This window comes from Euprymna scolopes, chromosome 20 (genome assembly GCF_053919585.1).
Source record: "Euprymna scolopes isolate OS-2025 chromosome 20, ASM5391958v1, whole genome shotgun sequence".
Classification (NCBI taxonomy): domain Eukaryota; kingdom Metazoa; phylum Mollusca; class Cephalopoda; order Sepiida; family Sepiolidae; genus Euprymna; species Euprymna scolopes.
The window spans coordinates 85,407,906-85,428,407 of NC_136501.1; the positions used below are offsets into that span (position 1 = coordinate 85,407,906).

Genomic DNA, 20,502 nt, shown 5'->3' on the forward strand with positions numbered 1-20,502 from the left:
CTGGCCACCTCAGAGTTTAGGCCTCAATTAACTAAGCGTCCGACTAACATAAGCAAATATCCTATTAAGTGTAATTCCTATTATTCCCATGACTCACAGTAACCCCCCCCCCCCAAATACCTGCAAGTGCATTGTTCAATCCTTAGTTCATTGTTCTCTACCTATTGGTCATTCAATCACTAGTCACACCCTGAATTTAAACTTCACTTGACTCCTTTCTCCAACTCACCGTCCATTGTTTAAAAAAATGTTTTTTTATTTGTCACCCACCTTTTGTCATTTCCTACCCCCTCCCCCTCAGCACTCAACAATCTCAGTCGAACATAGTGTCACATCTTTACAAAAGTTGCTTATATGAGATGCGACTGATGTTGACACTTTTGCACCCTTTTTACTAACAAAAATGACAATAAATTCTGGACAAGCAGCAACATCAGCAGATGTTACAATGGGTATTTTTATGGTAATCTGACCCCCCCTCCCAAAAAAAACAAACAAAAAAAAAAAAAACACTATAGTTAAATATTTAGATTTAATCATATCAGAATCCGGGGAAAAAATATTGGAATTATCTCATCACTAATAGATATACACAATATTGTGCAGACTAAATTTGAAAAACATCAACAGTTTTTCACATGGCCTGGTATAAAAATATTAATGACATGAGAAAAAAAAAAAATGTACATTTCTAAAAAGAAAAGGTTAAATTTTATTTTATTTATAACCAGAATTTTATCAAAATAACTCCCCCCAAAACAAACAAGATATTGCAAGTTGAAATTAAAGGAATTTCACTATATTTACTGATTTTCACATTCTAAACTTGGTTAGTTCATGGTACTTAAATTAACTGGTTTTACAAACTCACTTTTTCTGATTCAAACAATTTAATTGTGACCCAATGGGTTACATGTTTTTTTTCTAGTGAAATGAAAAAGTGAAATGAAAAAAAAAAGAAACCCAAGGAGTTTTGTTTGTAAATTAATGGTTTATTTTAATTTATTTGTAGCATAATTAGTTTCATTACCGTCCGCTTCATTATTTGGCAATAACACTAAACAAAATCAAAAAGCCATTCTATGAACTGAAGAGGTTAATGGTGGCCCGGATCTTTAGGGGGTTGGTACATCGCTTGAAGTTGTTCTACTGCAATGGTAACCACCATAGCAGCAACTGCATATTTGAAGCCTCGAAATACAGATTTTCGCATATTTGTCATTCTTGAAGAATATTCTTTGGGGTGAAAGCGCCACACTTCATTTCTGAAAAAGATTTTTAAAAAAACAATATCAACAGGTAAATTTTGAAAGCAGTAAAATAATGAAATTTTTTCAATAAATAAAAAATAAGCAAGAAAAGGGAAAAAGCAGGAAAGGTGGGAAAAAGAAAAGGAGGGGAAAAAGAAAAGGAGGGGAGAAAGGGGCAAAAGAAAAAAAAAACAAAGGGAGGAAAAGAAAAACATAAGGGGGAGAAAAAACAAAGAGTGGGAAGAGATGGAAAAAACAAGGAGTGATACAGAAAAAACAAACAAGGGGGGGGGAATAGAAAACAAACAAGGGGGGGGGAATAGAAAACAAACACAGGGGGAGGGATTGAAAACCAAACAGGGGGGGGGAATAGAAAACAAACAAGGGGGGGGGAAATAGAAAACAAACAGGGGGGGAATAGAAAACAAACAAGGGGGGGAATAGAAAACAAACAAGGGGGGGGAATAGACAACAAACAAGGGGGGGGAATAGACAACAAACAAGGGGGGGGAATAGACAAACAAGGGGGGGGAATAGACAAACAAGGGGGGGGGAATAGACAAACAAGGGGGGGGAATAGACAACAAACAGGGGGGGGGAATAGACAACAAACAGGGGGGGAATAGACAACAAACAAGGGGGGGAATAGACAACAAACAAGGGGGGGAATAGACAACAAACAAGGGGGGAAATAGAAAACAAACCAGGGGGGGGAGGAAATAAAAAACAAACCAGGGGTGGGGGAGGAAATAGAAAAAAAACAGGGGGGAGGAAATAGAAAACAAACAAGGGGGGGAAATAGAAAACAAACAAGGGGGGAATAGAAAACAAACAAGAGCGGGAATAGAAAACAAACAAGAGCGGGAATAGAAAACAAACGAGGGGGGAATAGAAAACAAACAAGGGGGGAAACAAACAAGGGGAGGGAAATAGAAAACAAACAAAGGGGGAAAGGGGGAAAATAGAAAAAACAAAGGGGGGGGAAATAGAAAAAACAAGGGGGGGGAAATAGAAAAAACAAGGGGGGGGGAAATAGAAAAAACAAGGGGGGGGGGAAATAGAAAAAACAAGGGGGGGAAATAGAAAAAACAAGGGGGGGAAATAGAAAAAAAAAGGGGGGGAAATAGAAAAAAAAGGGGGGGGGAAATAGAAAAAAAAGGGGGGGGGAAATAGAAAAAACAAGGGGGGGGGAAATAGAAAAAACAAGGGGGGGAAATAGAAAAAACAAAGAGGGGGAAATAGAATAAACAAAGGGGGGAAATAGAAAAAACAAAGGGGAAAATAGAAAAAACAAAGGGGGGAAATAGAAAAAACAAAGGGGGGAAATAGAAAAAACAAAGGGGGGAAATAGAAAAAACAAAGGGGGGAAATAGAAAAAACAAAGGGGGGAAATAGAAAAAACAAAGGGGGGGTTAATATAAATAAAACGGGGGGGTTAATATAGATAAAACGGGGGGGTTAATATAGATAAAACGGGGGGGTTAATATAGATAAAACAGGGGGGGTTAATATAAATAAAGCAGGGGGGGTTAATATAAATAAAGCAGGGGGGGTTAATATAAATAAAGCAGGGGGGGTTAATATAAATAAAACAGGGGGGGTTAATATAAATAAAACAGGGGGGGTTAATATAAATAAAGCAGGGGGGGTTAATATAAATAAAGCAGGGGGGGTTAATATAAATAAAACAGGGGGGGTTAATACAAATAAAAAGGAGGGGTTAATACAAATAAAAAGGAGGAGTTAATACAAATAAAAAGGGGGTTAATATAAATAAAAAGGGGGTTAATATAAATAAAAAAGGGTGTTAATATAAATGAAAAAGGGGGGTTAATATAAATAAAACAGGGGGGGTTAATACAAATAAAACAGGGGGGGTTAATACAAATAAAAAGGAGGGGTTAATACAAATAAAAAGGAGGGGTTATTATAAATAAAAAAGGGGGGTTAATATAAATGAAAAAGGGGGGTTAATATAAATGAAAAAGGGGGGTTAATATGAATAAAAAAGAGGGGGGTTAATATGAATGAAAAAGAGGGGGGTTAATATAAATGAAAAAGGGGGGGTAATATAAATAAAAAAGGGGGGGTAATATAAATAAAAAAGGGGGGTTAATATAAATAAAAAAGGGGGGTTAATATAAATAAAAAGGGGGGTTATTATAAATAAAAAAGGGGGGTTAATATAAATGAAAAAGGGGGGTTAATATAAATAAAAAAGGGGGGGTTAACACAAATAAAAAAGGGGGGGTTAATATAAAGGGGGGGTTAACATATAAATAAAAAAGGGGGGGGTTAATATAAATAAAAAAAAGGGGGGGTTAACATAAATAAAAAAGGGGGGTTAACATAAATAAAAAAGGGGGGTTAATATAAATAAAAAAGGGGGGGTTAATATAAATAAAAAAGGGGGTTAATATGAATAAAAAAAGGGGGGTTAATATGAATAAAAAAAGGGGGGTTAATATGAATAAAAAAGAGGGGGGTTAATATAAATGAAAAGGGGGGTTAATATAAATGAAAAAGGGGGGTGAATATAAATAAAAAAAGGGGGGTTAATACAAATAAAAAAGGGGGGTTAACATCCATGAAAAAGGGGGGTTAACATAAATAAAAAAGGGGGGGTTAACATAAATAAAAAAGGGGGGGTTAACATAAATAAAAGGGGGGGTTAACATAAATAAAAGGGGGGGGTTAACATAAATAAAAAAGGGGGGGGTTAACATAAATAAAAAAGGGGGGGTTAATATAAATAAAAAAGTGGGGGGGTTAATATAAATAAAAAAGTGGGGGGGTTAATATAAATAAAAAAAGGGTGGTTAACATAAATAAAAAAGGGGGTTAATATAAATAAAAAAGGGGGGTTAATATAAATAAAAAGGGGGGGGTTAATATAAATAAAAAAGGGGGGTTAATATAAATAAAAAAGGGGGGGGGTTAATATAAATAAAAAAGGGGGGGTTAATATAAATAAAAAAGGGGGGTTAATATAAATAAAAAAGAGGGGTTAATATAAATAAAAAAGAGGGGTTAATATAAATAAAAAAGGGGGGTTAATATAAATAAAAAAGGGGGGTTATTATAAATAAAAAAGGGGGGTTAATATAAATGAAAAAGGGGGGTTAATATAAATAAAAAGGGGGGTTAATATAAATAAAAAGGGGGGTTAATATAAATAAAAAGGGGGGGGGGGTTAATATAAATAAAAAGGGGGGTTAATATAAATAAAAAAGGGGGGTTAATATAAATAAAAAAGGGGGGGTTAATATAAATAAAAAGGGGGGGGGTTAATATAAATAAAAAAGGGGGGGTTAATATAAATTAAGAAGGGGGGTTAACATAAATGAAAAAGAGGGGGTTAATATAAATAAAAAGGGGGGGTTGATATAAATAAAAAGGGGGGGTTAATATAAATAAAAAAGGGGGGGTTAATATAAATAAAAAAGGGGGGTTAATATAAATAAAAAAGGGGGGTTAATATAAATAAAAAAAGGGGGTTAATATAAATAAAAAAGGGGGGGGTTAATATAAATAAAAAAGGGGGGGGGTTAATATAAATAAAAAAGGGGGGTTAATATAAATAAAAAAGGGGGGTTAATATAAATAAAAAGGGGGGTTAATATAAATAAAAAGGGGGGTTAATATAAATAAAAAGGGGGGTTATTATAAATAAAAAAGGGGGGTTAATATAAATGAAAAAGGGGGGTTAATATAAATAAAAAGGGGGGTTAATATAAATAAAAAAGGGGGGTTAATATAAATAAAAAAGGGGGGGTTAATATAAATTAAGAAGAGGGTTAATATAAATAAAAAAGGGGGTTAATATAAATAAAAAAGGGGGGTTAATATAAATAAAAAGGGGGGGTTAATATAAATAAAAAGGGGGGGTTAATATAAATAAAAAAGGGGTTAATATAAATAAAAAAGGGGGGTTAACATAAATGAAAAAGGGGGGTTAACATAAATAAAAAAGGGGGGTGAATATAAATAAAAAGGGGGTGAATATAAATAAAAAAGGGGGGTTAATATAAATAAAAAAGGGGGGTTAATATAAATAAAAAAGGGGGGTTATTATAAATGAAAAAGGGGGGGTTAACATAAATAAAAAGGGGGGGTTGATATAAATAAAAAAGGGGGGTTAATATAAATAAAAAAGGGGGGGTTAATATAAATAAAAAAGGGGGGTTAATATAAATAAAAAAGGGGGGTTAATATAAATAAAAAAGGGGGGTTAATATAAATAAAAAAGGGGGGGTTAATATAAATAAAAAAGGGGGGGTTAATATAAATAAAAAAGGGGGGTTAATATAAATAAAAAAGGGGGGTTAATATAAATAAAAAAGGGGGGTTAATATAAATAAAAAAGGGGGGTTATTATAAATAAAAAAGGGGGGTTAATATAAATGAAAAAGGGGGGTTAATATAAATAAAAAGGGGGGTTAATATAAATAAAAAGGGGGGTTAATATAAATAAAAAGGGGGGTTAATATAAATAAAAAAGGGGGGGTTAATATAAATTAAGAAGGGGGTTAATATAAATAAAAAAGGGGGGTTAACATAAATGAAAAAGGGGGGGTTAATATAAATAAAAAGGGGGGTTGATATAAATAAAAAAGGGGGATTAATATAAATAAAGAAGGGGGATTAATATAAATGAAAAAGGGGGGTGAATATAAATAAAAAAATGGGGGGTTAATATAAATAAAAAAAGGGGGTCAATATAAATAAAAAGAGAGGGGGGTAATTATGAATAAAAAAGGGGGGGGTAATTATGAATAAAAAAGGGGGGGTGAATATAAATAAAAAAGGGGGATGAATATAAATAAAAAAGGGGGTTAATATAAATGAAAAAGGGGGTTAATATAAATGAAAAAGGGGGTTAATATAAATGAAAAAGGGGGTTAATATATATAAAAAAGGGGGTTAATATATATAAAAAAGGGGGGTGAATATAAATAAAAAGGGGGGTGAATATAAATAAAAAGGGGGGTGAATATAAATAAAAAGGGGGGTGAATATAAATAAAAAGGGGGGTGAATATAAATAAAAAGGGGTGGTGAATATAAATAAAAAAGGGGGTGAATATAAATAAAAAAGGGGGTGAATATAAATAAAAAAGGGGGTGAATATAAATAAAAAGGGGGGGTGAATATAAATAAAAAAGGGGGGTGAATATGAATAAAAAAGGGGGGGTGAATATAAATAAAAAAGGGGGGGTGAACATACATAAAAAAGGGGGGTGAATATGAATAAAAAGGGGGTGAATATGAATAAAAAGGGGGGTGAATATAAATAAAAAAGGGGGGTTAATATAAATGAAAAAGGGGGGGGGTGAATATAAATAAAAAAGGGGGGTTAATATAAAAAAAGGGGGTTAATATAAAAAAGGGGGGGTGAATGTAAAAAAAAAGGGGGTGAATATAAATAAAAAAGGGGGGTTAATATAAATAAAAAAGGGGGGCGTTAATATAAATAAAAAAGGGGGTGAATATGAATAAAAAGGGGGGGTTAATATAAATAAAAAGGGGGGTGAATATAAATAACAAAGAGGGGTGAATATAAATTAAAAGGGGGTGAATATAAATAAAAAAAGGGGGTGAATATAAATAAAAAAAGGGGGTGAATATAAATAAAAAAGGGGGTGAATATAAATAAAAAAGGGGGTTAATATAAATAAAAAAGGGGGTGAATATAATTTATATATTCACCCCCCTTTTAAAAATTGAAAAAAAAAAACAAAAGATGGAAAATAGAAAAAAATAAATAAATAAAAGGGGGAAAACTGAAAAAAAAATAAAACAGGGAAAATTGAAAAAAAAAATAAAAGGGGGAAAATTGAAAAAAAAAATAAAAGGGGGAAAATTGAAAAAAAAAATAAAAGGGGGAAAATTGAAAAAAAACAGGGGGGGAATTGAAAAAAACAAAAAAACAAAAGGGGGAAAATTGAAAAAAACAAAAAAACAAAAGGGGGAAAATTGAAAAAAAAAAAACAAAGGGGGAAAATTGAAAAAAAAAAAACAAAGGGGGAAAATTGAAAAAAAAAAAACAAAGGGGGAAAATTGAAAAAAAAAAAACAAAGGGGGAAAATTGAAAAAAAAAAATAAAAGGGGGAAAATTGAAAAAAAAAAATAAAAGGGGGAAAATTGAAAAAAAAAAATAAAAGGGGGAAAATTGAAAAAAAAAAATAAAAGGGGGAAAATTGAAAAAAAAAAATAAAAGGGGGAAAATTGAAAAAAAAAATAAAAGGGGGAAAATTGAAAAAAAAAATAAAAGGGGGAAAATTGAAAAAAAAAAATAAAAGGGGGAAAATTGAAAAAAAAAAATAAAAGGGGGAAAATTGAAAAAAAAAAATAAAAGGGGGAAAATTGAAAAAAAAAAATAAAAGGGGGAAAATTGAAAAAAAAAAATAAAAGGGGGAAAATTGAAAAAAAAAAATAAAAGGGGGAAAATTGAAAAAAAAAAATAAAAGGGGGAAAATTGAAAAAAAAAAATAAAAGGGGGAAAATTGAAAAAAAAAAATAAAAGGGGGAAAATTGAAAAAAAAATAAAAGGGGGAAAATTGAAAAAAAAAAATAAAAGGGGGAAAATAAAAAAAAAAATAAAAGGGGGAAAATTAAAAAAAAAAAAATAAAAGGGGGAAAATTGAAAAAAAAAAATAAAAGGGGGAAAATTGAAAAAAAAAAATAAAAGGGGGGAAATTGAAAAAAAAAACAAAAGGGGGGAAATTGAAAAAAAACAAAAACAAAAGGGGGGAAATTGAAAAAAGACCAAATAGGTCACAAAGATAACTTAGGGTTTAATTTGTTAAGAAGCAAATACTATATTGACATGGAGTAAAACGACACACAGTCACGACATATATGAACGCCACCTCACAACATAAAAATACTTATTTGAGGAAACTTGAAATGCGATATTCGTTTTCAGCATACCCGAAACCTATAGAAAAGTTGGTTTAAGGTAGGTTTTATTTTGGTCTATCAGGCCACAATTACCAAATAACCACCCCTAAAAAAAAATAAATAAATAAAAGGCGCCCCCTCCCTTCCACCACAAAAAAAGGTAGCTATAAAGTGGGTGTCTATTTTGAGTTAAATTAATAAAGAAAAGGAATATAACTTTATGTCCAAAAATTTCTGATGTTATATTTCTCCTCTTTGGTGTTCATACATAAAGTAAATTTCAGTGTATAAGGATTATTTGATACTGGAGATATTCATAATCGTACGCTATTTCCAAAAGAGGGGAGATATAATATATGAGAAATATTTGGAATCAAGTCTCTCCTTGCTGTTATTTCAGATCATTTGAAACCATATCAGCAAGTTTTGATCTCCCCTCCATCAATGCCAGAGATTTGGGAGGGAAGGAGAGAGATACATACATACATACATATACACTCTTTGAAATGCTCATATCTTTGGTTCTATGGGACAAAACTCCATGAAAATTTGCAGGGTTTTTTTAAGATTATAATACTATTCTATGGTTAACATTTTAGGGCAAATGGTATATTTGTAAACCAATGATGAAATATGCCCAAATTTTATATAGTGTCCTGGCAGGCTAGCTTCAGTTTTGCTGCTTCGGATAAATTTTGCTTAAAATTTTTCTTTGCTTGATTGTCTCCTCTGTAGCTTTGTGAGGCTACTTTAATATATATATATATATATATATATATATATATATATATATATATATATATATATATATATATATATATATGTTTATTTATACAACATTATAAGCTACATATGTGCATAAATGTTTCTGCAGTACCTCTTTTCTGAGAGACTTAAAAAAAAAAAAATCATTTTCTAGACCAAATTCAAGACATTCTTTTTACATACATACACACGTGTGTATGTATGTATGTATACTTAGTGCCTCCATTGATTCTCATTTATATACATACATTTATTTTCTCACTTGCTTTTGTCAAAGACAAAACTAAGGAGAGAACACATGATACACAAAGAGGGGAAACACATCAACAGGCATAATTTCTATGTAAAAGTCTGTATTATAAATACCTAAACACAACCGGAAATGCTTCAGGTTGCAATATAAAATGAGACTACTTTGTATAGAGGAGGTACCATGCTGAAATGGCTAGGTGTCTTGAGGTCCCATTTCAACTGTCCAAAAACTAAATCTGACAAAATGTCAATGGTGTTTTAACTCACAAAAATGGAGAACTGATCCAGAGACATTTGGTCAGCCTATAACCTAATGCTGGAAAGAAACCATGCCATGATTTCCAATATGGCATTATGCATGTAATAGTCTTTTCCATACTTCAAAACTTGTTGCCAGGGGAGATAACTTGAAACTGATTCAAGGGATATAACTTATAGTACTGAACTAACAGTTACATTAAGCTCGACCTTCAGTTACATTGTGGCAAAAGTAATTTATTGGACTTAAGAAATAGGAGTCGGATAAAAAATTCCAACTCTAACTCCTAGTACTCTTAGAAATCCGATTCCGACTCCAACTCCGCAAGTTATGAGATGCTGTGGGACTGGCCAAGTCGAGTTTACAGTAGGTAATCTGCACTCTTTGCAACTGGAGGTCTTAGTTGTTGAAAGAAAACTGTTTGGCTTTGACCTTTTGCAGGGATTTAATGCTCTCGAGAAGTTGGGTGGAGTGCATTTGACTGAATCTGGTGAGGTTCACTTTCTCATGGGAAACGTAGCTAAGTGTGCTGCGATTAACATTGCTGAGCCAGACTTCAGTGCTGTATTTGACCAACAAAAGAAAGAATGGACTGCCGCATGGAAATGGACGGGTGGACAAACACTGGGGCAATTGAAGAATACCAGAGTATCCCATAACCAAGCATATAGTGGTCGAATATGAAAAAGAACTTGATCTATGGCTGAAAAATGGATGGTTGATGCCATATCCAGAAGAACTAAGACCTTAATTCCGTTAATGGCGATAATGCAGATGAATAAAATAAAGTGAGATCCGTGATGGACTACAGAGAGCTCAATGACTTTGTCGACGCATTTACAACAAATGCAGATGGATGTGCACAGAAGTTGCGGGAATGGCGGCGTGAAGACTCTGATGTTGCCATATTGGACCTAAAGAAGGCCTATCTTGAAGTGCACATACACAAATCACTGTGGGCCTTTCAGACAGTGATGTTAAAGAGGCAAAGATATTAGGCAATATCTTATTGGGGAGCTGGATAAGATAGACACACAACTTGAGTTTGGCCTAAACTTTGCACCAATAATGTGATCAATTATGAATGCAGTAATTTCATAGGATATGTCGATACAACAACCCACATCATCATACATTGACAACGTTTTCATCGATTTGCATCTCACATCTGCAGATCAAGAGAAGAAACATTTAGAAAAATTTGAACTGGCCTGCAAATCTCCTAAGCGACTTCAAGAAGGAGTAAGAGTGCTCAGATTGCGCGTTCGCAACGATGGTAGTAGGCTACGATGGATACGAGAAGGAGATGCACCAGAATCTCCGTCAGTCATGATGAGGCGAACAGTTTTTTCAATATATGGAAAACCGATTGGGCATTTTCTTGTTTGCGGATGACTGTGTGTAGCTACAGTACACATAAAACATTGCATCAACAAAGTTACCGTTGGCTGAGATGATGACGTGCATAACCTCTCTCTCAGGACTATGTTGATGGAAATGCCGAGTAGGATACATCAGGGTGATCCTGTGCAAGGTGATTGCTGCATGAATAGAAACGAGGTTATGGTTTAGGTGGACGTAAGCTCACTTGCCACTAGGGTTGTGCTAAAGGCCAATGGATCAGTCATTGAAAATGCAAACAGGTTGTGCCTAGTGAATAATGTGCAACACATTAACTTGGTAGAACTGGACAAAAATGTTAAAAGGCGTTAAGTTGGCGCTCCAGTAGCAGGCGAAGACAGATTCAGCTTGTGTTTACTGACAGGGAAGTCACAACTCAACCAGCCAACAAAATGCTGCTACAAAGATGACTCAGCACGCTCATGGACTTGGTTATTGAGTATGGGCTCACATTAGATGTAGCATTAGTAAAAATCAGGTGACAATAAAGCCAATCAATTGACAAGAGTATCACAGCGGTGGCTCAGTAAAGTAAAAACTGAGGTTGAACCCATTCAACATACCTACGCTGCCACTACACATCAATTGAACATTAAGCAAATCGCACACATTCATCATCAGAGTGGACACCACAGCATAAAATGCACATTTTACTTTGCCAAACTGAAGGATCCAATTGTGTTGAAAGATGATGTACGGATGGTGATTAAAACGTGAGGCACGTTCGTATATCAATCCTGCGCCTGTACACTGGTGCAAAGAAATTCTTTTAATATAAACAAAGGAAAATAACTTAGCAGTGCCATATTTTGAGGAGAGTTTCTCTACAGTATAGCTATTCAGTCTGTCAGCATCGGTTGTGAATTTAGTAGACTTTGCAGCTTGTTACTTGATTTCCGTGATCCACTTGTGCTAAGTTTAGCAGAGAATTGTTAGACTCAAGAGGAGGAATTTATACATAAGAATCATCTTTTTGACCTGGAAAAGATTGAAGTAATTATATATATCTATATACACATACACACACACACCTTTACTATTTTTCAAATATTAACTATTGTTATACCTACAAACATTAGTGTGTCATGCATATACAATCATCAGTGAAGGAAGTGATAATTACTGCTGCTCATGAGATTTGAATCCAGTCACAAAGCCATTCTTAACTTTGTAGGCAAACATCTTTCCTTTAGGCTACTAGCAATTAACACATGAATGGAAAGTAATTAAGGACCTGTGTTCACAGTAAATAGAGATCATTCATTGACCAGAAGTCAGAATATTGTGTTTACATTCAAGTGCTTTATTCTTAAAGGAGCTTCCTAACAATAATAGTGTTTAAATAAATATCATTTTAAACCTACTGACACTAGAGTTTCATGCTTACACAATCATCAGCATAGAAAGTGATAATTATTGCTGGTTAAGAAATTCGAACCCAGTCACAAAGCTACCCTTTATTTTGTAATCACTTGAATAGACAGAAGGAAAGCAAAACTTTAATCCAAAATCTGTCAAGCTGGTAAAAATATGTCTTTGTAAACCTTCGGACAAAACCACTTTCAAATGGTGAAGGGTAAAAGAATAGTGAGAACAAGGCAAATAACAAGTGGGAGAATCACACACAGACTCCTACTCCCTCGTTTCTTTAAATAAATTACAAAAGAGATGAAAGTAGTAACCGTCAAATTTATGGAGTATTTTTGATTTTCGTAAGAGTGTCTTTAAAAATCTACCAAAAAATCAGGTAATTATCTAATCAATACAAAATTTTCACCAATTAATAAGTAAAGAATGCACTTTATATGTGTGTAACTTTATTTCGTATTCATTGCATAAATATATTTTTTTGAAACTTCATAACACCCCCTTCCTCATTTGTCCCTTGTTTGACTCCTTAAAGTCCAAGCGATCCATTAAGCACATACTCATTTTGTGGTAGGAGGGTGAATGAGTGTAGAAAAAAAAAAAAAAAAAAATTCACAGGGTGCCTTCGATATTGAAGATTGAAATCCGAAATTTAAATGAGTTTAATTTTTTTATCTTTTGTGTTTTGATGTGTGAGATTCATTGAATATGTTACCAATAATTATTATCTTTCAGAATGAGGATAAAAATTTTTTTTTTTTTTTTTTTACGAAAATGCTAAAATATGCATACTTTTAAATCTTTAAAAATAAATTAAAAATTTAATTTTAGAATGTGTAAACTTTTCATGTACCAGTACATAAAGAATGCCTTAAAGGATCGATACCAAAAAAATAAAAAAATAGGGAGTGAAAATTATAAGTATTAATTATATCTGCAAGTGTCGTTTTATGTGAGATTTTTTCAAGATACGGTAGCTCGTTACGGTTTAAAAAAAGTAGTTATCTCCCCTTTTGGAAATTAACTATGAAGACATGGATTTCCGTAGATAGATTAAGGGCCACCAATAAAGAATTGGGGAAAATACAGTATGATCTAGTTAATGAAAAAAGTGTGTGGCTCATTGGTTATTATTAATTAGAAAATAAAGGAAAAATGATTTTAATCATGAAATTAAAAACTGACTAAAAGTGATATTAAAACTAAGAAATATAATGCCAAAAATTTATGTTTGATGTAAAAAAAGAAAAAAAGCAGTTTTTATTTACTTTTAACAAATATTAGAAAAAATTTAAAGCTTGGTTGATCAATTATTATGAAGGAAAAAAATTATAAAGCTAAAAATAACATTTTACCATAAATGGCGTTTGTAATTATAATTTAATCCAATTATTTAAAAAAAAAATGTATTTGTCTGTCTAGTTACATTAAAAGACATGAAAATCCTTAAATAAATATTTAGACACGACTGGGTTCCCATACCTAAAATCCAAGATGGAGGCGGTAGGTAAAATGTAGGAGTTCATGATAAAAAATGGAATTATTTGAATTTATTAAAATATAACAATTATATTCTAATATTTTTGCATATTCTTATAGCCAATCATAGTAAATTATATTTAGACATAAAAAAGTTAGTTTAATTGATTCAAAAACTTTAAAAAAAAAAAAAAAGAAAAAAAGAAAAAAAAAAGGGTCTCATTTACATTCTGCGAAAACTGGGTTAAACCACGGCTAGAGAGAGTAGGTCGGTGAACATGACAGTGTGACGTCATTACCAGATCAACATGTAGGTAAAAGTGCCTAAAGTTTCCAGTGTTCAACCACGTGGCCATAAAAAATATTTTTCGTTGCCTTAGATTGTGGCTGTGGTAATTTTATGAAGGTAGTCCAAACGTGCATGTTTTTTATTCTCCTAAAGAGAAAATAATTCTACATTTGGATAATTATATAAATTGCGCATTGGGATAATTTTAATCTAACAAAATATAACAGTAACTGAACTTGTTTTTGAACTTTTATTTCTATCGAAGGAAGTCGACTATCTTCTTTTTTTTTTTTTTTTAAACTGCAAAAAAAATTTATATGAGAATATTTTTCAGTCCGTTCTTTTACTAATAAATAAAACTTTCCATTGAGTATTTCCAAATATTTTAAAGTTAGAAGCATTTTTCACAACAGTTTTTTTTAAACTAAAACGATCGATGAATTCAATATTTTAGCACCAGGTGTAATTTATTTTTTTGAAAATATATTTAAACCTTAAAAGTTTTTGTTTGCTTGTTTTATAACATTTTATCTGTAAATAATTTACATGACTGAAATGGGAAATGAAATAGGAAATTCTCTATTCTTTCCCAAGACATACGAACACAAATTCAGCTTAAAAATTCATTAACTAATCAGCTTTTATTTTGATATGAACTAAAAATAAAGAGTACATTAAATTTTAGTAAACATATTTTCTTGTCTTTTATCTTATAAATAAATATTGTTTGGTATTTGTGCTGTGTACGTACCGTGCTTAAATAATGTTATTTAGAAAGCCATTCTTAACCGGGAGGGGGGGGTCTAGCTATTCTGCACTTTCACCTAACAATTTAATAAAAAAAAAAAAAATAAAAAAAAAGATACCATAAAATTTAATTTAACTTGAAAATCCTATCTAAAATATAGCACGGTGCATGCACTGCACAAGCACCATTATTATTATAACAACAACAATAATAAAAAAAAGGTACTTCACAGGGAACGTGGACCCTACATAAACAGGTTTTAATTTTGCTCCCTAAAAAGCACATAAGGAAAAGGTTTTCATAGGTTTATTTAATCACAAAAACTTTTTTGAAGGTACTATTTGAGGTAAAAAAGGCCAAAAGTATTATTTGAATTTGCATGAAAAAAATAAATGTAAAAAAAAAAAATAAAAATATTAGTGTGGAAAATATAATATAATAAAAATAAAAATGAAAATAAAATAAAATCAAGCATGAAATAAAAGTATGAATCAAATTTAATTAAAGAAATGAAAAAAAAATGAAAAAAAAAAAAATGCTCGATTACAAAAATGTGTACGAGATATATGTGAAGAAAGTGAAAGAAAACCTCAGGGAGCAGCCATTAAAACCCATTTATGAAAGGTCCACGTTCCCCATGACGTGTCAAAAAAAACTGTAGATAGGCACCACACCAACTAGTTGTGAAGGGTCAGGGAGGATGGAAAGTCAGAGATAGGAGAGTACTAACCAGATCTCCACTGGAAATGTGCAGTTCAAATCTTGGGGAGGCATTTTGTCACCCAAACCCCAGGAAACACCAATGGCCGATGCCAACAAGAAATTAATGGCAAACGGCTGTTGCGATAACATGCAATCATCTACATGAGTGGTCAAGAGGTGGAGAACATTGGAAATCTGGGGAGACTTGTCACTCAGTCTCCAGCAAATACCACAGGTTACTGCCAGTGAGCGATCACTGATGATGGCCTGTGAGACAACTCCTAGTGAGTGAAATAATAATAATAAAGTCTCCTCCCAAATTCACTACCATCCTGATTTTAATATCATAGATGTTTACTACATTTTCTTGGTTTTAACCAATGTTCACATTATAGTATGATTGTCTTTTAGTAATCATGTGAACTTCATCTCTGCATTCATGTATTCTGCACTGATATGAAAATGAAGACTACAGCGAAGTATAGGATTCCTAACCATGTAACTGATGCAAATATGCTACACATTTTGATGCAAAACATGGGGGAAAAAATGGACATAGAAGAACAGAAAACCAAAACTTTAAATATAATTTCTGCATCAAAAATAATACTTATTTAAATATTTCAACATATAATCTTGTGGGGAAAATCCAGATTCCCAATAAAGGGCACTCTGGATAGAAACAAAAATAAAAATTGTCTCAGTCATAAAGGATTTCTTCTCCACCGGCCGAGGACAGAAAAGGTGAACTGTAGCATCAGAAGAGATACTACTACACTGTGATTTTGTCCCGAAGGCCAAGAATTATTCGTTTTATGTTTCTTTAATTGTTTGTTCCCTAAATTCATAATTCAGTTTTGTCAGTATTAGCTTGTATATTGCTTTAAAATTACGTAATCTTACATAGATAATATTTATATTCTACTAGCAAAAGTACCTGTCGTTGACTGGGTTCAAAAACAGCCTACAGAAAATGGACTGATTTATGAAAGTATGATAGGTTATGAAAAGGAAGGGTTGTAAATTTGGGTTGAATTTGGGGGTATCAAAACCAAAGCAAAATATGATGAAAGTAAAAATAAAATAGATAAACCCCATAATTTATTATACCATACCCATTCACACTGAAACACAACAATATTCTGTGGATCGATATTAAAAAACTTTGTTAAACTTTGTGACATATTTCCATTCTATGGAGGTCAGGTGCGAACGAACACCCCATAATTTTATTATACCATATTTCTTCAAACTGAAACATAATTATCAAAGTATACTTATGCAGATAGATATGAAAAGTCTTTATTAAAGTTTGTGCCTATTTGCATTCTATGGAGGCTAGGCGCGAACGCAGACCCCACAATTTTATTATACCATCCCTATTTAAGTTAAAACATACTTATCAAAATATTCTCATGTACATCTATATGAAAAACACTTGTAAAGGTTTTTTTAATTTTTTATTTTCATACTTTGTGGACCAGGCGCGAACGCAGACCCCACAATTTTAATGAACCACCGTTCTGCCAGATCAAACATACCCATTCCTGTGTCTCGATACATCTATCATTATATGTAATCAGTTTTTTAAAATAGTCAACCATATAGGAGCCTATTCGTGACCACACACACATTCAGCTTTATATTATAGATATTGAATAAAGTTCAATTTCATTATTAATCAAATTGAGTTCCTTTCTTTTAACATATTTTAATGCTCTTTTAAAAAATGCCATCATATGGTATCGACATTATCAGTTCGCCAAATCTTACCTATATTGCCTGCAGGCATTTTTCAGTTAACAGGCCTTCTATATCTTAGTGGCCGTGATTAAACGTGTTTTGTTTTTTTGTTTTTTTAATTTAAAACTTAAAATTATATTAAAAATTATAGAAAAGATTTTATATTATTCTGCTTTTTACATAATAAACTTCAGGGTTTTATCTTTCTGATAAAACCAAAAGTTGTTAAGAAATAACGAATTTTCATAGATTTTAATAATCTTTAGAAAAAGCAGTTTTCAATCAATTGGAAGTCACTAGACAAAAGAAATAATTATCAAACAGTACTTGTAATACATAGAATCTCAGTACTTACGGTGTAGGTCCTTAGTATAGACAGAGAATTCCTACCCGGCCCTGGAAATAGCTGAATCAACTTATGACTTACGAGCTTCCTTTGTTTTCTTTTTTTGGTCAATTTGTGATTTATTTCCTACTGAACAATCATCTTTAAATTGACAAATTTTATAGGTTGTCGGGTCTGTTGAAAATGAACATTGCATTTAAAACTGGAGCAGACAAATAGTTTTCTTGATATTAAGACATTAATTAATGGTTTACATAGGTCGCCATTTTGTTTTACTTGAGTTGAAGAAAAAAACAAACATATGCGAATTATTCATTTTATCGTCTGTAGTTTAAAAATCATGGCGACGACTGTAGATCATAACTATATTGGAAAAACCAATATCTTAATATCAGGAAAACTATGTGTCAGCACCAATTTTATTCGTTTTCAGCAGACTCGAAAACCTATAAAAGTCGTCAATTTAAAAGCGATTGTGCACTTAGAAACTTCAAATTAACCCTTTTTTTTTTATTCTAACCTAATCCTTCGAAGTTGGTTAGTTTTTTTACATTTTTATTTTCGCGATTTTCAAAAAGTAAACTATTTTAATCATTTTTGGGACTGACTTCATATTATCCGCCTATACTAAGGACTGACTGAGACTTATTAATTATCCACATATACATTAATTATTAATGTATTAATTAATACATATCCATTCATAAAAAAAAATAACCAAAAAACAAACTTAATGAATGTTGATTCAAAAAAGTCTTTCGATCATTTAGACTAATATCCTCACTTTGGTTGTTCTTTTAACAACGTTTCGGCCGATGTAACCTTCGACGTTCTCCATGTACATATTTTACAAACTGGTAATCTATGTCAAATTCGAGAACCCATATGAATTCACAAAGGTAGATTGTTCTCTTTTCGTCAGCCGTGCGTGGCCGTTTAAAAGCGCCGTTATTTATTGTTATTCTTAGTTGTTATCGCTTGTGTTAAGAACATAACTTTCAAACATTTTTATCCTTTACATCAAGCACCTAACGGATTCAGGTCGAAATTCCGTATAGGTTCCCAAGTTCGAAATAAAGATTCCCAGATTCGAAAAGAAGGTCGGAAGTTACATCGGCAACATCGTTGTGAAAATAACTACGGTTCGATAATCTTTTTAAACCGGAGATGTTCTATATTTTTAATTAAGAACGTTTGTTATTTTTTGTTTGTTTTTCTATGGTTTTTGTTTTTTGGGTTTACTTATTTAGCAATTTGTCTTTGGTTTCTAATCACATATTAAATAACAAAATATAAATTAATTTGTAAAAGTTATTTTACTTTAAACAAAAACAAAATGTTCTTTCATTCTTGAAATGTGACTTTGAAGAAATTGAAAAAAAAAAAGACAAAAGATTTAAAAAATAGAAGGAAAAAGAAGTTTTACCGAATCCAAGGATCTTTCAAGTTATGTGTAGCAAGCAAACGCTGCAATCTTTCCAACTCTGGAACTCCTTCGACTTTGTATTGTCTCCAGTCAGGAACTTCAAACTTCGGGCCACCCATCTCGTCCTCTTCGTCTGACCTTCGCCAGGGAAACTCGCTTCTCCAGTTAACTATAAATTTCTTAAGCCATATTTTCGTAATTTTCATCAACCATTAAAATATTTTATATAAAAAATGAACGAGATTGTTGTTAATAAAATACATTAATTAAGATAAACTCGATTTTTTTTTTTCCGAAAAATATTTTCTTTTATTAATAATAATGCTATAGCCATATTTTCGTATTTTTCATTTTGTAAATATTTTTAATGAAGAGTATATAAAAATATAACATTTTTATTTCTATTTATTTTGATAAATAATCTAAATGGTCTAAATAAACGTCTTCTTTTATTTTCATACAAGATATTTATAAAATAAAAAATATAGATAAAAAATGTTTTTCTTATGGAATTTGATACAAAATGTTTCAGTTGCTATATTTTCGTATTTTTATTGCACATAACATGTTTTACGAAAAACAGATTCCAGACTTTTTTTTTTTTTTTCTATTATTTGAAATAAATACTTATTTTCCAGTTTTCTAGAAAGTAAAATATTTTTTGGTTAAAAATAAAATACAAAAATGTAATTGCAACCATATTTTTGTATTTTTCTGTGCTTATAGAGTTCGAGGTTTATTCAAGGGGAATAACTAGCATCGATTAAGCAAAAGTAAGCATTTTTTGTAAGGTATAAATCCATTGAACATGTACGAGCCCTTTCTAGTCTCCCACAAAAACACGCGTTCACATCTCAAGCCATATTTCTTGTCATATACATACGCGCACACAAACATACGCGCACACGTACACACACGTAGATATATTCACGTTCGCGTACATACACTCACATTCATGTGCATACACACACACACACACACTAACGCACACATGGGCAACGTCACTTCCCCTTTGAAGGAAATCCACACATGCGCAAAAGACCACCGGAAACAACTATAAAAGCAAGAGACAAGCTGTTTCCTTCCTTTTTCGACTCGCTTTCCGAGCTGAATGGTCAACGGACCACCGGCCCCTTTCGGGGCGAGCGCGCCTCACGCCACTTGCTACTATGCGTGGGACAAGAGTCAACAGACAGTACGTACACCTTACACGTTTTCTCTCTCCATGAACTGGATTGACTTTCTCACTCTTTTTCCCCCTTTTACTTTGGTGCATCAACCAGACAAGTTTGCGTCCACAGCTAGTGGCCTGAAGACATTTCCACGTGGACAAGTACCAACACGTGCGCACAGCTTTACTGATGTCAACCCTCTATCTTTTTCTTTGTCTACACACTGGACTGCCATTTCTCGTTCCACTACATTACTCACTCTTCTTTCCACATGCGGACATGAACACGAGTTACACCTAAAACATTCATTTTTCAACAGAAAATAAACGACATGTTTATTTTATTCAACAATTGAGCTTTGTTTCCTTCTTTCCATTCGTTTCATTATTTTCTTTTGTAG

At 32.3% G+C, this 20,502-nt stretch overlaps 1 protein-coding gene across 1 annotated transcript; it reads right to left on the reverse strand.

Moving 5' to 3' along the window:
• Positions 1-971: 971 nt before the first annotated feature.
• LOC145241514 (NADH dehydrogenase [ubiquinone] 1 beta subcomplex subunit 3-like) lies at positions 972-19,112 on the reverse strand. The gene is made up of 2 exons (XM_080104556.1): positions 18,931-19,112; positions 972-1,265 (listed from the first exon to the last, which is right to left on the reverse strand). The coding sequence occupies exons 1-2, from the start codon at positions 19,047-19,049 to the stop codon at positions 1,097-1,099; spliced, it is 288 nt and encodes a 95-aa protein (XP_079960682.1). The 5' UTR covers positions 19,050-19,112; the 3' UTR covers positions 972-1,096.
• Between the last annotated feature and the right edge of the window lie 1,390 nt (positions 19,113-20,502).